Raw genomic sequence first — 18,179 nt, 5'->3', positions numbered from 1 at the left:
TAAACCTGCCACAGTGAAAGAATGAGGTTCTCCATGTCTTTAATTGTGAGATTTACTCCAATTAGTTGAGACAAACTTTCTCTTGTCTGAATCACTGCAGATGGAAGCTCCTGAGGCTGATCACAAAAATGCTAAGCAAAGTCAGATCTGTTTTGTCTTAGAAGGGAAACCACCCGAAGATCCCAGGGGTGTAGGCCAGACTATAAAGGCACAAAATACATTCCCAAAAGCAGCAGTGGCAAACCACTTCCTTATACATGCTAAGAAAACAGCACAGATGTGTTCGTGATGTACAGAAGTTGGACTCCATCTGAGGGAGATTTTATTTTTCAAATATCTTGTTGGAGAACAGCACAATATTTAAAATAGTTATTTAAACATGCATTGAAAAGAATGCATAAATGATGTAAAAAAATTCTTCAAGTTTAGGTTTTACAGGGGATGGAGCGGAGCAAGATACCAAGTCTTCTAAGAGGATATCTACTGAAAGCAATTTGCTTCAGAAGAAAAGAGGAAGATATGCTGGTCTATGACCAAAATAAAGATTTAACTTGACTTGAAAGAGGAAGATTTTAAAAAGTATGGAGAAGGAGTGAGGAAAGAAAAAGAGCAAAGCTAGGTAGGCAGAGTTTGTATAAAAACAAAAAATGTTTCCTCTGATGCCACTGATGTACAGTACTGCATTAGCAGGATAAAAGGACTTTATCAAAACTGATACTTAAAATAAGAATGCAACTGTTTTCTTCATTGTTACATATTTTTCTTTCAGACTAGCATCAAATGAAAAGAAACACAGCAAACACAGTTTATCATTTTGTGGAAATTATTTGTTATCTTCTAAGAGCAAAGGAAAATCTAGGGCAATTCAAGTAATTCTTATTATAAACTATATATTTTAAAACACCATTAACAAATTGCTCATTCAACACACTTGTCCTGCCCCTCTAGTAGGGAGACATGTGTCTATATGTCTGGCTTTAAGAAAGGCAAAGCAAGTCTTCCTGAAGAATGAAGGCCAAGAAGTTAAACTGTCAGCCTCATTTTGTCACATACCTGGGTTAGTTAAATTTATACAAAAAGGATTTAGTTATGAATATGCCAGTATATTTACTGAGACAACCAAAACATCACAAACAGCAAGCAAATCTTCTAGGTTCCTAGAATTCTTAGTAAGTTTAAATGTTAAGCCAATTAAGGGTTGGGGGAGATAGCTAAAAAAGAAATGACTGAGTTTGAATTTAGTTATGGTCTTAAGATATAATGGGAAAGAAAATTAAAATGTACTCCTGGATGCCTGTACAGGTTTTGTCAGCAACAATAAGGAAGTGGTTTGTGATTTCTTTCTTCCAGGATTTTAGAGATACAGTATATTGCCTACAGCCCTGTATTCCCTGGTGGTTGTTTATTCACATCCTAAACAGCCATATCCCTCTTCACTTCCCAGCCCAGCCCAGCCCAGCCCAGGCTGGAAAGGTGCTAGATAGGAGAACCTAATCAGAATCACTCTTCCATGCAATGAATGTTACCTGATGCACCTAACATTCCTGCATTAAAAAAACAGCTGCACAATAATAAATCCAAGAATCCTGATCTAAAGATGAAGATACATAGATATGGGTAAGCTGGGGGGGCTCCTTGAAATTCATCATATCTAGAGCAAAGAGGATATAAGAAGATAGGAAGCTAGATTGATTTAGCTCCGCATTTTTGAGACTGACTGGCAGAAGCTCTTAGGACTCTTCAGGATTACCTGAAATGCTGGGGTTGAACCCAATAGCTTCCTAATGCAAAGCCTGTGTTCTCTGTTACTGGAAAGGCTGCAGAGAAGAGCTTTTCCCATCCCATCGATGGGAACTTGAAAGAGGATCACAGAGAACAAACAGAATAAATGCAGGCCAGCACACCACACAATCTAGCATTTACACAACAACAACATGCTTTTCTAAAACAGATGCCTCTCTTGAGATAAAGAAAGGCTTAAACATACACGCCTACCAAGTCAACAGCTTTATCCCTCCAACTAAAAAGAAACCAAGAAAAGAAGAGTGAAAGTAAAGAAAATCAAATGCCTAAAAATGCAGGGAACATTCAGCTACTGCCTAAGCAACATATTCCCTCTCCTCCTAGTTATGCTTCATTTTGTTTGTTATTTTGCATGAAATCTAAATCCTTATCCACTATTAGAAGGGCTTATGACCACTGCAAGAGTTGGCCCAAAGGCAACTAGAAGTATCCAAGCGATAAAGAGGTATACTGCATAAACTCAGAGGCTTCTGCTTCCCCAGGAAGTCATCTCTGAAAAATAAAAGCCATGCTGCATTAAAAAAACAAACAGTAGAATTATTCTTTCTAGCTGGGAATTAGGAGGATGAAGAAGCATTTTATAAAACGGAAGGTATCATCCCAGAAGAGAGCTAAGGGGGCATTTAATTTAGCCCACAAACCTAACCAGAAACCTAACCTTCCTCCCTAATTGATTGTATAAGCTGTTTTGGAATATGTTTAAAACCATCCTTGCAGAATGTTCCAAAGCTGCAGGCAGTGCAAACAATCCTGGGCTGAATCAATCCAAGGTTTCAGATTTATTGTATTTTCTGTCCAGGACCAGCATAGGATAACATTTAAAACTACAGGATCATGAATCCTTCCAAACCTAATGTCTATAATACAAACAATAAACAAGGTAATTTTTCATCCCCCACCCCCGACCCTTAACCAGCTAAAACAAGAGACCAAAATGAGAAATTTGATCCCTGCCAAAATGACAAAGAATTGTGTACGTGCAGAAGATGTGGGGAATGGCAGAAAAGAAGATCTACAAGACTAACGTTATTGGTCCTCCTGAAAACAAAACATGTAACTTGTGAACTATGGAACCCAGTCGCTGATAAGACCCATTTTACCATTCTGACCCCAAAGTAAACTCAACAGCTACATACTTTTTCTTTTGATTTAATTAAAGCGGATAAATGTTTCAACACCAGAGGACCATCTGCACTGTAAGCAAAGTTCACATTGTCAAATGCTATCATTCCTTCAGTTGGCCACTCCACCGGTGGGCGCTTATGGGTATGCCATGGGGCTTCCTGCTCCAGCTCTGCGTACTCCATTACTCGTTCCACTGATATCATCTGAAAGAGAGAGGCGAGTGCTGATTCCCAGGCACTTACCAATTCTCAATACAGTAATCACTTGAGGATGGATTTTCAGCTCAGCAGAATCAGCTTCATGTGTTTGCAACATTTATTTGTACCTGAATTGATATGCTTTCCAGAGAAGGGGGAGGAGTATAAGTAAAATAAATAAACGAAAAAGAATACGTTGAAGCAATTTGGTTTTCAAAGAACTGAAACAAACCTACATCTGGGTGTTAATCTGGGTCTTCTGTGTCTGAAGACAACACTCCACAACCTTGGGCTTATAAGCCTTAATTATATCTTTTTATGAGCCTGTTTAATGTGCACTGGATAAATCTACAACAAACATATACAATACACTTTTTTCTTTATCAGTGTGCACATGTTAAATAATCCTTGTGTTAGCAATGGACAACTGGATGATTGCTTTGTAGAACTTTTCACAATGTATTAGTTTACAAACATGAAATATATGTACACACTCATCTCTTTCCCCCCTTATGTATTCATCTCGCTATGCTGGGCTTACATTATGCTCTCTCAATGAGGCATGAAAAACTAGTATGACTTAAATTTTTCCTTCTCCCTGGAAGAAGGAGTTGCCATCTTTGTTTTCCTTCATGGAAAGTTCCTTCCCAGTTCTCAACTGTTTTTTTTTGCATACAGGGTAGCTCACTTCCCCTCAACACAAAAGGATGGAGGCAAAGTCAGAGTATTAGAGGGAACTATGAGAACCATTGGGGCTAAATGTCTTCAGGCCACCAATGCCACAGGGTTTTTACATACTATAAAGGAACAAATGCCTATTACCAGATTTTCAATCTCTGCACTTTGCCGAACTCCCCACTGAAACATTCCCGTGAGAGTGATTGCGTAGGATAAAGCTAGGCCAACCTGCCCAGCATCAAGAGCTGTGGGATGAAAAAAAAGACAAGTATAAAGAATTTTGAATGAACAGTTTTCTTCAGGCTTAATAATCTAGTTTATGAAAATTGAAAACATAAAACTCAAATTAAATTATGCAAAAAAAAATACACATACAAACATAGGGAACATGCTTCTCTAGGAAAAATACATTCTTATAAAAGATTGTGACAAAGAGAAACCTTTGTTGTTGTTCATTCGTTTAGTCGCTTCCGACTCTTCGTGACTTCATGGACCAGCCCACGCCAGAGCTTCCTGTCGGTCGTCAACACCCCCAGCTCCCCCAGGGACGGGTCCATCACCTCTAGAATATCATCCATCCATCTTGCCCTTGGTCGGCCCCTCTTCCTTTTGCCTTCCACTCTCCCTAGCATCAGCATCTTCTCCAGGGTGTCCTGTCTTCTCATTATGTGGCCAAAGTATTTCAGTTTTGCCTTTAATATCATTCCCTCAAGTGAGCAGTCTGGCTTTATTTCCTGGAGGATGGACTGGTTTGATCTTCTGGCAGTCCAAGGCACTCTCAGAATTTTCCTCCAACACCACAGTTCAAAAGCATCGATCTTCCTTCGCTCAGCCTTCCTTATGGTCCAGCTCTCGCAGCCATATGTTACTACAGGGAACACCATTGCTTTAACTATGCGGGCCTTTGTTGTCAGTGTGATGTCTCTGCTCTTGACTATTTTATCGAGATTTGTCATTGCTCTTCTCCCAAGGATTAAGCGTCTTCTGATTTCCTGACTGCAGTCAGCATCTGCAGTAATCTTTGCACCTAGGAATACAAAGTCTTTCACTGCTTCTACATTTTCTCCCTCTATTTGCCAGTTATCAATCAAGCTGGTTGCCATAATCTTGGTTTTTTTGAGGTTTAGCTGCAAGCCACCTTTTGCACTTTCTTCTTTCACCTTCATCATAAGGCTCCTCAGTTCCTCTTCACTTTCAGCCATCAAAGTGGTATCATCTGCATATCTGAGATTGTTAATGTTTCTTCCAGAGATTTTAACTCCAGCCTTGGATTCCTCAAGGCCAGCTTGTCGCATGATGTGTTCTGCATACAAGTTGAATAGGTAGGGTGAGAGGATACAGCCCTGCCGTACTCCTTTCCCAATCTTAAACCAGTCCGTTGTTCCGTGGTCTGTTCTTACTGTTGCTACTTGGTCGTTATACAGATTCTTCAGGAGGCATACAAGATGACTTGGTATCCCCATACCGCTAAGAACTTGCCACAATTTGTTATGGTCCACACAGTCAAAGGCTTTAGAATAGTCAATAAAACAGAAATAGATGTTTTTCTGAAACTCCCTGGCTTTTTCCATTATCCAGCGGATATTGGCAATTTGGTCTCTAGTTCCTCTGCCTTTTCTAAACCCAGCTTGTACATCTGGCAATTCTCGCTCCATGAATTGCTGAAGTCTACCTTGCAGGATCTTGAGCATTACCTTACTGGCATGTGAAATGAGTGCCACTGTTCGATAGTTTGAACATTCTTTAGTGTTTCCCTTTTTTGGTATGGGGATATAAGTTGATTTTTTCCAATCTGATGGCCATTCTTGTGTTTTCCAAATTTGCTGGCATATAGCATGCATTACCTTGACAGCATCATCTTGCAAGATTTTGAACAGTTCAGCTGGGATGCCGTCGTCTCCTGCTGCCTTGTTATTAGCAATGCTTCTTAAGGCCCACTCAACCTCACTCTTCAGGATGTCTGGCTCTAGCTCACTGACCACACCGTCAAAGCTATCCCCGATATTGTTATCCTTCCTATACAGGTCTTCTGTATATTCTTGCCACCTTTTCTTGATCTCTTCTTCTTCTGTTAGGTCCTTGCCATCTTTGTTTTTGATCATACCCATTTTGGCCTGGAATTTACCTCCAATGTTTCTAATTTTCTGGAAGAGGTCTCTTGTCCTTCCTATTCTATTGTCTTCTTCCACTTCCGCGCATTGCTTGTTTAAAAATAATTCCTTATCTCTTCTGGCTAACCTCTGGAATTTTGCATTTAATTGGGCATATCTCCCCCTATCACTGTTGCCTTTTGCTTTCCTTCTTTCTTGGGCTACTTCTAGTGTCTCAGCAGACAGCCATTTTGCCTTCTTGGTTTTCTCTTTCTTTGGGATGTATTTTGTTGCCGCCTCCTGAACAATGCTGCCAACTTCTGTCCATAATTCTTCTGGGACCCTATCTACTAAGTCCAGTCCCTTAAATCGATTCCTCACCTCCACTGCATATTCCTTAGGAATATTAGTGAGCTCATATCTAGCTGATCTGTGGGTCTTCCGTAATCTCTTTAGTCTGATCCTAAATTGTGCAAGAAGAAGTTCGTGATCTGAACTACAGTCAGCTCCAGGCCTTGTTTTTACCGACTGTACAGATGTCCGCCACCTTTGGCTGCAAAGGATGTAATCAATCTGATTTCGGTGTTGTCCATCTGGTGAAGTCCATGTATAAAGCCGTCTCTTAGGTTGTTGGAAGAGAGTGTTTGTTATGCAGAGTGAGTTGTCTTGGCAAAATTCTATCAGCCTATGTCCTGCTTCATTTTGTTCTCCCAGGCCATACTTACCTGTAATTCGAGGTGTCATTTGACTGCCCACCTTAGCATTCCAGTCTCCTGTGATGAAAATAACATCTCTTTTAGGCGTGTTGTCCAGTAAGTGCTGCAGATCCTCATAGAACTGCTCTACTTCAGCTTCTTTAGCATTTGTGGTTGGGGCGTATATTTGGATCACTGTGATGTTAGATGGCTTGCCCTGAATTCGAATTGAGATCATTCTGTCGTTTTTTGGGTTGTATCCAAGCACTGCTTTAGCCACTTTACTATTAATTATGAAGGCTACTCCATTTCTTCTGTGATCCTCTTGTCCACAGTAGTAGATCTGGTGGTCATTTGATGTGAAGTGGCCCATTCCAGTCCATTTCAGTTCACTGACGCCCAGGATGTCTATCTTTAATCTTGACATCTCACCAATAACCACATCCAATTTGCCCTGGCTCATAGATCTTACATTCCAGGTTCCAATGGTGTGTTGATCCTTAGAACATCGGATTCGCCGTTCACCACCAGCACCGTCGGCCGCTAGCCGTCCTTTCGGCTTTGAGCTAGCTGTGTCATCACGTCTGGGGCTAGTTGAGCTCATCCTCTGTTCCTCCCCAGTAGCACTTTGACCATCTTCCGACCTGGGGGTCTCATCTTCCGATGGTATACCGACATATCTCTGGTTGTACTGATCCATTTAGTTTTCACGGCAAGAATACTGGGGTGGGTTGCCATTACCTTCCCCAGGGATCGCATTTGGTCTGACCTCTCTGTCATGACCTTCCCGTCTTGGGTGGCCCTTCACGGTTTAGCTCATGGCATCATTGAGGTGCTCAAGCTCCAGCACCACGACAAGGTAACGATCCTTTGCTGAAGAAGAGAAACCTATTACATATCAAAAAACTAAATAAAATTAAGAAGAATTATAAGTATATTCATTTGTAGCAGCACAACATTAACAAAAATTTGCTTTACTGATTAATTTATTAAAGTTTTACACTGCCTGATTCCAAACGACTGGGCGGTTCACCAATAAAAACACAGATCAATAAAATAATACAATGAGAAAAACAAAGAACAAAAGATGGCGCAAATCAGACAACAACCAAATAAACCCACATTACTCAAAAATTATCTGGAGGAAGTACTGTCTCATTACAGGTAACTGGCTTGTGAGAAGGACACAATTCATTCTCTTGCTGTCCTTAAGGCAGATAAGGCAAATCAGAGTATAATGTTTTTCAGCAAGCAAACTTACTCTGTGCAAGAAGCAAAGAGCCAAAGGCCACCACTATCACAAAGATGGCACAGATGGCATCCAAGCGTACAGCAAACCAGCGAGATGTAGTCAGAAATAAGAACCAAGCTTCTAAAAGCAAAAAGAAAGGGAGATTATTCAAATATAACAGATACAACATTAGCAAACAAACAATACGGTTATATAAATTCAGTCTTATCTTTGAAACTGATTTTGAAAATTCAGGAAGGAAGCAGAGATTTTTCAGTTTCATTTTATCTCTAAAGACATATAGTGATAAATGTCAATGAAGACAGCATAGGGACTCAACTGCTGCTTTGAAGTTGGCCCTGGCTAGGAAAGGCAGCTACATATAGTGATTCAGATTTCAGCAGGCCAATTTCCTCTCTTCAATGTCTTCTATTCCACTTCAGTTTTACATCCCTAAGTCTCTGTCTTGATCACTCTCCATCACTGGCTGAATTAATGCGCCTACAAAAGGAGGTTTCTGCTTCCTTCAGACCAGGTTCTCAAATGTGAATTGCCAGGAGCCACTAGCCCAAGGGCTGCAACACTGAACCCCCACCCCCACACACACCAATGAGACCTTAATGAAAAGAATAAAGAGCATCTGGGCACACCATCAAACAACTGAGAAATCCTACCACAATCACGAGCAAGCTGACAGGCCCTGCACTCAACTATACAGGCACAGGAGTGCAACCATCCCATAGCCTATTTTGCTTGGATGGAGAGACGCACTCCAATCCAAAGCTACAGCAAGAAGTCTCAGACCCTGCTTTAGACCCTGCTTTAAATTTTCTCCTCCCTTTCTACTCACCTGCTCCCAGTACTGATGCTCAGGCCATTTTGGTGCTGCTTTTTTTTTTTTATATGTATTTTTCTTTTAAAGGACAAATATCTATACTTCAACAAGGGAATTCCCCCTAACAAGCATAAAACTCTGTTATTCTGGAGACAACCTAGTCTTCCATACTGATAGGCCCTTGACCATTTGAGCAGATGAATTGTTAGTTAATAAAAGATGTGAATATATGTCAGTCAATAAAAGGAGCTAAAAAACAAACATATGTGTAATAATCTGCCCCAGTGAGAACTGAACTCCTCCACAGTTCAAAGAGGTCTCAGTAACTTGTTCTGGTGAGTTACCACTAAGCAGCGTTGTGAACTCTTGACCACATCCACATGTTGCCTTGTACAGCTTCTGTGTAGATATTCCAGCTCGTATAAACATTTATTATGGCTGGACTGTGAGCCTACACATATTTCAAGAAGTAAACATGGGAACCAAATGTAAACAGATATGTATATCCTGGCTTCTGATTTTATTTATTTAGCCATCCAATTGATATGGCCACCCATTTCAGCAAGTGACTCTGGACAGTGAACAGAATTAAAATAAAATAAAAACAATTATAAGCATTACAAAAATTAAAACACAAAGCAGCTGAGAAACAACAAACCCAAATCACTAACACAACCAAGAAGCGGGTTCCTATCTATCTATCAATCAATCAATCAAATTTGTCACCGCCCATCTCCTCCGAGCGGAGGAACTCTGGGCAGTTTACCCTACACACACATTTGAGGCCCCAGGCCCAGAACCAGATCTTTAGGGCCATATGAAAGGCCAGCAGGGTCAGGACCATCCTGATCTCCAGAGAGAGAATGTTCCACAAGGTGGGCAGAAAAGGTATGTCTTCTAGGCCCTGCCAACTGGCATTCTTTGGCTCTTGGGACCTGAAACATGCCCTGACCAGATCGGATGGGTAGAAACAACTGGGGAGAGATGGTCCCTCAAGCAACCCAGTCCTTATACATGAAGGGCTTTAAAGGTAACAACCAGAACCTTAAATTGCACCTGGAAGCACACTGGCAACCAATGCAGTTCACGAAGTAGAGCACCAAATAACCAGCACTATTTACTACCTACTGTATGCTGTCACATTCTGCACCAGCTAAAGCTTCCAAATCGTCTTCAAGGGCAGCACCATGTAGAGCACATTGCAGTAATCCAGATGAGAGGTGATGAGTGACAGTGAGCAGGGGCTCCCAGTCCAGGTATGGGCGCAGTTGGCACAGAAGCCGAAGGCGTGCAAAGGCCCTCCTACCCATGGCTGTCATCTTTCTTCAAACAGGAGCCGTGAGTCCAGGAGGAACCCCAGATTATGCACTGGGTCTGTCTGAGGCAGTGCCATACCATCCAAGACCAATTATGAAAGGTTCCCAAGACCAGAAGGTCCAAACATGATAAACATGTCTACAGCTTTCCAGAAGATTTCCACAAGTAGAGAGTAAATTTTCAAATGTTTTTGAGGAAATTTGGCCTAGTATAATTTAATATAATTTGACACCCACCCATCCCCAGCCAATACTAGGACTAGGCTTTACCTAGTCTTAGGTCAGAAATGAAAATACGTTCTTTTTTGGCTAATTGGAACAGGGAGGATTTTTGAGGAGACATCCAACAAATGCCCCAGAAGACATAATGCTTAATTTTCCTGCCCCATTCCATTTCTCACTTAGTGAATGGTTGATGAAATGGTATACTGCAGGAAGAATCTTCCTTCTTGGTTCTGCTGAATTGGAAATTAATTACCTTGAGCTTTTTTACAAACCTGTGTGTAGGTCTTGGTGTGCATCAAATAATTCTTGGAATCTCTGCTCTGCTTGAAAAGCACGAATAGTCCAAAGTCCCTGAAGAGATGATGACAAATGAGAAAAAACCGGGCTTCGAGCTGCAACATGAAGTTAAATGATGTCAGATTTCAAGAGGACTTTTTCACTATGCTGACCTCTAATCCTACTAACAGATATTCTTAACTGAATAAATGTGTAATATTTATCACTAAAATTACAAAAAAACAGTAAGTTTCTCTCCAAGGTTACCTTAATGCTTCTCATTAAAAAAAATAATTATGCAGAGGTTACAGAAAACGACACTCAAAGTGATGTATATATAGTCATGATTATGTTATCTCTGTCTTGAATTGTTATGTTGTTTGGTAGACATTTAACATAATTCCATCAGAAATATCTGTGTGGCTTAGAGCTAATTCCACAGATATCTTGCACTGAAGAACTCAAAGCAGAAGTTGGAGCAAGCTTCATAATGTTGATCATATCTTACTCAGCACCAGAAGGTCTGGCACAAAGGTTTAGCAAGCAATATTATGAGACAGGTAGATAGAAATGCTAACTAGCAGTTGAAAGGTGGACATGTAGGGGAAAGTGATAATGAATAAGATTTAGTCTTTATTCTCCAGTTATTCTGTACAATTGAGGTCATGTAGCAATCTATAATGTATAGGGCAAGTCTAAGGCAACTTCCTAGATTGTTCTCTGCTTCTGTTGCATCTCCAAATTTACATGTATTTTCATTCACAGGAGTTGGGGGTGGGTCAATTATAATCCACAGCTGAAATACTGAAATCAAGACAAAACAGAAAAGAGGAAGCCAGACAATTCATTTTATAAATCAGAGATGGGCAACCTTTTGAGGGCCAAGAGCCATACTCATTTTTTCCCCCCTGCCTCCAATAGCCATAGGACTCATTCACCTCCTCTTGGGTTTGCTTGTTTAAATACTGTGGAGGCTTAAACACTTCCTTCACTTGTTATTTCAACAAATTTCTCAAGCAATCATACGATCAAATACTGGCAAAGCATATGGGAGGTGTTGCTATTGCTGAGAGTAAGAAATGAAGAGGTTTTGGGGTGCTTTTATATAAAAATGGAATTTTATATGAGCCATTAAGTGCTACAAGAAGGAATGAGCCAAAGAGCGTTCAAAATCACTACCAAAATAGGCATACATGTAAAGGAAGAAAATCAAACCTGCATTTGATCAATTAGCAGCATGCAATGCAGTGATCCCCAAATTGTTAAAATTAAAAACACATACTTGTGGATTCCAAACGTTTGATATCTCTTGATGTGTCCAAAAAGTACCGTCGCAGAAATATGAAAAGAAGAAGAAGAGGAACCAATGGGATGAGAATCCAGGGTATCACTGCAATCGCCACACCGACCACCCCACACACCTGAAGAAAAGTCTGCCAGGGGAAAAGGTGCAGAGGAGTCTCATCTTAGTTTACAAAGGTTCTTTTGCAAGTCTTGTACATGATACTGTACCAAGAGTTAGCAATGTCCAGAGAAGACAGTCCCAAACTCCATACAAAGTCCATATGAAGGAGTGTAATATTTGGGTACCATTTTCTAATTATTTCTAATAACATCCATGCAGGTAATGAAACCCATTTTTGGTCCTTCCAAAACATGTCCTTTGTTCTATTCTCACCACAAAAATCAAATGGACAAGTTACTTGGGCAAATTGCCAAGTCTCACTTACCATACCATTTCCACCCATCCCAATCTGCAGTGCGATCAAGTTAATGATCTAACTAAAGGGCAGCAACAAAGATGGCTGAAAGGTACTTTGGGAGCTTTGAAAAGCAGCAACTTAAGTTCCAGAAGCATGCAGTATGTAAAAGTGCCACCATTTTTAAATCTGTCTTCCTTTTCTCCAAATAAGATCATACAGTTCAAGCAGAGTCAGAACCAGCAAAATTCCTTTCTCCCAAAATTTTGTAAGCCTGTGCCCTCTGGTCTCAGCTCCATAAAGCTCCCTAGTCGTTTGGTTTCCTTTCAGCCAAGTCCTCTGTGATCCTAGGCCATATCTCAACTTTAAAGGTAAAGGTAAAGGTTTCCCTTGACATTAAGTCCAGTCGTGTCTGACTCTAGGGGGCAGTGCTCATCTCCATTTCAAAGCCGAAGAGCCGGCGTTTGTCCGTAGACACTTCCATGGTCATGTGGCCAGCATGACTACATGGAACGCCGTTACCTGCCCGCCAAAGCGGTACCTATTAATCTACTCACATTTGCACGTTTTCAAACTGCTAGGTTGGCAGGAGCTGGGACTAGCAACGGGAGCTCACCCCGTCACGCAGATTCGAACCGCCGACCTTCCGATCGGCAAGCTCAGCAGCTCAGCGGTTTAACCCGCAGTGCCACCACGTCCCATCTCAACTTTAGGCACAGTACTATTTCCTCCTAGCTTTAACATTATCTCTATCACTATTCTTTATTTGGGATTCTAGCCTTTTAGGGTACTGCTTAATTCTTCTTTTAGCCTGCTTCTTACTTGCCCCCACAGCTGTGAAATGACCTAATTAAAGCTTAATTTATACATAGGCCAAATGAGTCATTATGCACCTGGAAAAAAATTAAAAGATACTTGAAGTAAATGCATTAGAGAACAAATTCTCTCTTTATTTTCGGGATGATGTTTAGTTACAACCTTATGAAACAAAATCTCTGAGATGGGAAGTAATATTCATGCTGAAGTGCAGAGAACAAAACCTTCACATGGAAGGAAAATAAAAGAGAGGGGATATTGTTAGGATGACGACGTTCTGACACATCATTGTCTGACACACATACTATCTTTGGAAGGAATTTTACAGAAGCCTCATTAACATTAAACTTATGACAGGGTGGATCATTCTAATATAATGCATATGAAAAACCCAACTTGCATGCAAATAAACTGTTAATGAAATAGTCTCAAAAGGCAGACACATTATTGCACAGGCAACAACCAAGCCCTCTGAAGAAAGAGAAGGCATCTGATTTCCCAACTTATGCAAATTGAACAATATCCTTGGAAAACACATGACCATTTCACAATGAAATAAACTTCACCTCTCTTTTCTTTTAGAGCCGCCTTTCCTTAAACTATCATCATAAGGGCTGCAGTTTTTACACATGTGGGGAAGGAGGTAAATCAAGCTGATCTAAAGTATTTGGCTTGGTATTCTGAAAAGAGGAGCTAAACCCATTGCCAAGGTTTTAAAATGAACTCTCCTCCTGCTGACAAGGACTGATCAGGTGAAAGAAAGATCTGTTCTCCACAAATGATCAAACAAGTGACGCCACAGGTCCACTCAGCCACCTCTCTCTAGGTAGCTTTTGTTCTACCCAGAATCAAGGCTCACTATCTTTGCAGCCAGCAAGAAAAAATATTTTATCTATCAATTTGCTTGACTTTATACGTTGCCTTTCTTACACTACTAAATATTTAAGAGGACTAAGAAGTAAAAACATAATATAAAATATTAAAAGAAAAAAACATGTAACAGAAGAGGCATTGTCCAAAGAGATTTTCCTGCAGATCTTAACTACTAGGCAGGTTAGTACTGTAAAGAGAAGGAGATCCCTTGGATAATTGGGCCCCAAAGTTCAGGGCTTTAAAGGGTTTAAACTCCTCTGAGTTGAGTTTAATTGTTGGTGATTTACATAGACACATCCATGGGGGACTTGGGCACAACATGGAAGCAGCTTGCTATGACTACTGACTGCCAGAATTTTTATTAATGTTCCAGTCTAGCCTACAGCCTCGGACTTTGCTTAGGTTTCTAGATCAACCAAGGTTGGTTAGTGCTGCCACCTAGCTGGACCACACTGAAACCTTACATTGTGCTCAGTAAGCAATATATGGCAAGTACACCTCTCTCAACACAGGGATCATATGATTCCTAGACTTTACAGATTAGCGGTCTAGCTGTCACATTTTGTATCAATTCCTGGACATTTGTCAGGATCCTAAAGAGAGCTGCTACTCTATATTACACTTTCTACTAGGAAAGCAAATAGACAAAAAAGAAAAGTTTCAAATAGCAGAGAAAGCAAGTGTTTAAATCTAAAAAAAAATTTTTTTTACAAGTCCTACCCTCAGATTCATTTAGCTTATTTATATTTATCTCCTGAGAGCCAACACTGATAATTTGCACTGGAAATTTTACATTAAAAAAAATCTTCCTTTGAATCAGAAAGTAAAATCTGAGATCTATTTTTGCCAAACAGAAAAAAAATCCCTATTTTGTTTATAAGAACATCCATAGTATATCAGTAGTTTAAGGCAATGTAGAAGATTTGTACTTATCACCATTTAAAACAGGATTGTTACACTCTATGAGTGACAGGGGAATTAAAAGATTTGTAGTAGCTAAGAAGTTGTTAGAAATGTTAATGGAATCACTTGATCTTTTCTTCCTTCTGCTACAGCAACTCTTCCTGCCAGGAAATTGTGTTACAGTATTCACAGAAATGTTTTGAAGGGATAAAATCCACAGCCCTTTGTAAAAAGAAATTAGAAATGTAGACAAGGAAAGATGGAGCAATTTAGAAAAGCAGGAGAATGCTTCACTGGCCTATTGGAAACCTGAGTTAAAGGCAACTCTACATTCATTGATTTGCATGAAAAGCCAAGAAACCTCTTGAGGCAGGAGACCAATAAATGATGAGAAGCAAATGGCGCACAGGCTCTTAAACATCAGTGATGCCAGTCATGTTCCAGAATATGAATATGTGACCCAAATCTCTATTCTGTGATTAAAGGCAGCCTGGCCTATGCTCTATTTAAAGATCTTAGGAGAGCAAAAGTGGCAGACTGAAAGATTTTCCTGATGTGGAAGACCATCACATCAAGAGAAAACAAGATACGCTTCTTGGTCAACAGCTGTGCTATCCCTCATTCTCTGGGTGGTCTGCAACGTCTTTTGAGGCAGTTCTCAGAGCTGTACCTTAGGAGGTGGCCATGACACCAGCTCCAGGAGTTGTTCTTTGATTACAATTGCCTAATTAATTAATGCTTGTGATGTGTGGCCATAGCAGGCACTGTGAAATAAAACAGCCCCTTCTGGGGTGGTGGGTGGAGACACGGCCCAATTTGCTCCCTGTCCGGGCTTCCCATTCAAAAGGGCTGCTTCATTTTGCCTACTGACAGCTGATCCTAAGCTCTGAGATTATCTATCAGCAATTAATATCATTATGACAGAAGTGATATAATGTACATTTTTTAAATGCAGAAGTGATTATGTCACCCCAAGTTACACTTAAAGGGAATAATCTAAATCTTATTGATATTCAAAGGTGTTCACCCACTAAAATGAAGACATGCAAGCATTTAACTTAGCACATAACCATACAAATTAGTATTATGTAAATCAGTGTTGTTTGTTTTGGTGTTGCATTATCTCAGCTGTGGTAAATGCTACCAAGATAGTAGTATCACACTGCTTTAAAATGCAGTGGTGCAACTTAAAGTAAAGAGAGAACTGAGAGGGACACGAAACACTTTATCTAACTTGGTGTTTTGCCATCAGCCCAAAACCAGGGAAACAATAGCTGTAAACAATGCAAAAATGCAAAATGCAGGACTGCAGGTAGAAGAAAATGAGAATGACTGCAGATCTTTCTTCCAGGTCCAAATAGCTTATCTAGAGCAAAAAAAACCACCTCTTATGAAAATTCAGCATTCACTACCTTCAGTGAACATCAAACCTGGGATAGAATTTTGAATTTTTTAAATCACTATGGAGTACTGTTTTTCTGCAATTTGGAACCTCCTTTGGCATATCTGCATTAGAGTGCACAAACTGGGTATAAAGGAAGTATATGGTCTACACTGTGAACTCAGGATGCTTATAAAGGAATGCAAGAACTTTTTTATATTTTCTGTACAAAATTACCGCAAATGATTTTTCAAAGGGTATCAGTGGAACACCAACTCTAAGCACATTCTTCAGCAAAGAAGAAAGATACAGTATATAAAACTGAAAGTGAGTAACAGTGTTCAAGGAGGCCTAGGTGGACAGAATACAATGGCAGCCAGGAAGAGGCACTTGCACAACTTTCAGATACCAAAATAATTTGATCAGGTTAGCTTCAGCAGGGAGCATCATCTGCATTTCTGCTTTAGGCAGCAAAATGTTTTGAGTCAGTCACACCCTGCCAGACCTATGGGGTTAAGACATCCAAAGGGGTTCTTCCGTACCACCAACTTTTCCTTCTTTCTTATCCAACTTGTCCAACTTTCCCCTTCCAAATACTGAGAAGCTAACTCAGGGATGCACAACCTGAGGTCCTTAGGTGCAGCCCCTGCAAACTGTTATCAAACTAATTTTTGTTTAATGAGAAAGAAGGAAGAAAAGTATTAAGGAAATGGATAAAGTATAATCATATTAGTCATATTTAATGTACTTTAGAAATCAAATCAAATCAATTCAAGTTTTTCTCTTGGCCCCACTCATTCCCTTTTGGAGTGCAGTCCCCAGCATACTACACAAACCTTCAGTGCAGCCTTTAGTCCAGAAAAGATTGTGTATTCTTAGGCTAAACCTACAGATGGAATATCAACAGGATGCTGCTGCTCTTTGAACACCAATGCAACTAATGACTCTCTTCTCCTCTCAGTCAACAGGCTCTATCCTGGAATGCCCTTGAATTGTTATGAGGACATTCACCTAAACAGATATTCCTTCCATCTGCTGGACCATCCCACCCAATCATTAGAGTAGTCCATAAAACGTGGATATGGATGACCCATAATGAGTTGAAAGAGGGCTGCTCTTCTTGCTCTGAAAAAAGATACTAAGAGTATACTGAATTCTGATTTAGTTTTTAAATTAGAAACAAAACAGAGAAGTGGCAGTTAATTGTTACTGAAAATAAAAAAATATATGGAAGTCTACTTTGCCAATGAATTGTGGTGAAGGAAGGAGACAGATGGGAGCAGCCATTGGGAATCTCAAAATGACAACCTCATTGTAAAACTAAAAGATGCTGAAATGTCTTCGAACACACTTTCCCTGACATTTCCACACAATGAAATGTAAGGGTCAATGGTATTGAAACAAACAAGCAGTTTCAGTCATTTGCACTTATAAAAGCAAGTGACCTGAGCCATTGTTGTCATTTTAGGCACTTTTTGTTCTTAATATCCAAACGCAGCAGCCTTTTTTATTTTATTTTAAAAAAATTACTGCAGCCACCTCACTTTCATTTTCCTTTTCTTTGGCATTCTCACTTCATAAAAGCTGCAGTCAATGTGTTTTTGTGTGTGGTGAGAAGGGATGACATTTCCAGTGGTGGTCTTGTCCACAGTCTACATTGGTGGCTCAAGTAGTCTCAGGATTAGGTCTTTGTGTGCAATGAAAGGATATGAAAAGTCAGTTATTTAAACTCAGTCAAGCTGTTGATTTTGGGGAGGGAAAAGGGGCTTTTCAATTCAGCCAGCTTCAATAAATCACTGGTCTTTTCTTTCCCATCCAAGGGCAGCTGCAGATAGCACACAATGTTTCCCCAGAAACAAAACAAAATCTTAAGGTGTTTTTTAATGCAACATTTAGAGAGGGCAGGAACATAAATTAAAATTAACGTATGTGTATTTCCAAACTTTCTACAAAACCCTCTGGTCAGTCTGCTGCATTAAAGAGAATCTGAAAATGCTTGGCAAGATAACGTTAATACTTTTAGAAAGAAAGGAGT

At 40.1% G+C, this 18,179-nt stretch overlaps 1 protein-coding gene across 2 annotated transcripts in view; it reads right to left on the bottom strand.

Moving 5' to 3' along the window:
• ABCC4 (ATP binding cassette subfamily C member 4 (PEL blood group)) overlaps positions 1–18,179 on the bottom strand; it is a 163,192-nt gene that overhangs the window by 50,471 nt on the left and 94,542 nt on the right. For both annotated transcript variants that reach the window (XM_063304648.1, XM_063304649.1), the window contains 5 exons: positions 11,754–11,904; positions 10,468–10,587; positions 7,850–7,960; positions 3,948–4,048; positions 2,940–3,131 (listed from right to left, as the gene is read on the bottom strand). In XM_063304648.1, coding sequence (XP_063160718.1) covers positions 2,940–3,131; positions 3,948–4,048; positions 7,850–7,960; positions 10,468–10,587; positions 11,754–11,904 — 675 coding nt within the window. The remainder of the gene's footprint in view (positions 1–2,939; positions 3,132–3,947; positions 4,049–7,849; positions 7,961–10,467; positions 10,588–11,753; positions 11,905–18,179) is intronic.

This window comes from Candoia aspera, chromosome 5 (genome assembly GCF_035149785.1).
Source record: "Candoia aspera isolate rCanAsp1 chromosome 5, rCanAsp1.hap2, whole genome shotgun sequence".
NCBI lineage: Eukaryota > Metazoa > Chordata > Lepidosauria > Squamata > Boidae > Candoia > Candoia aspera.
This window is presented reverse-complemented; position numbering and strand designations above follow the sequence as displayed.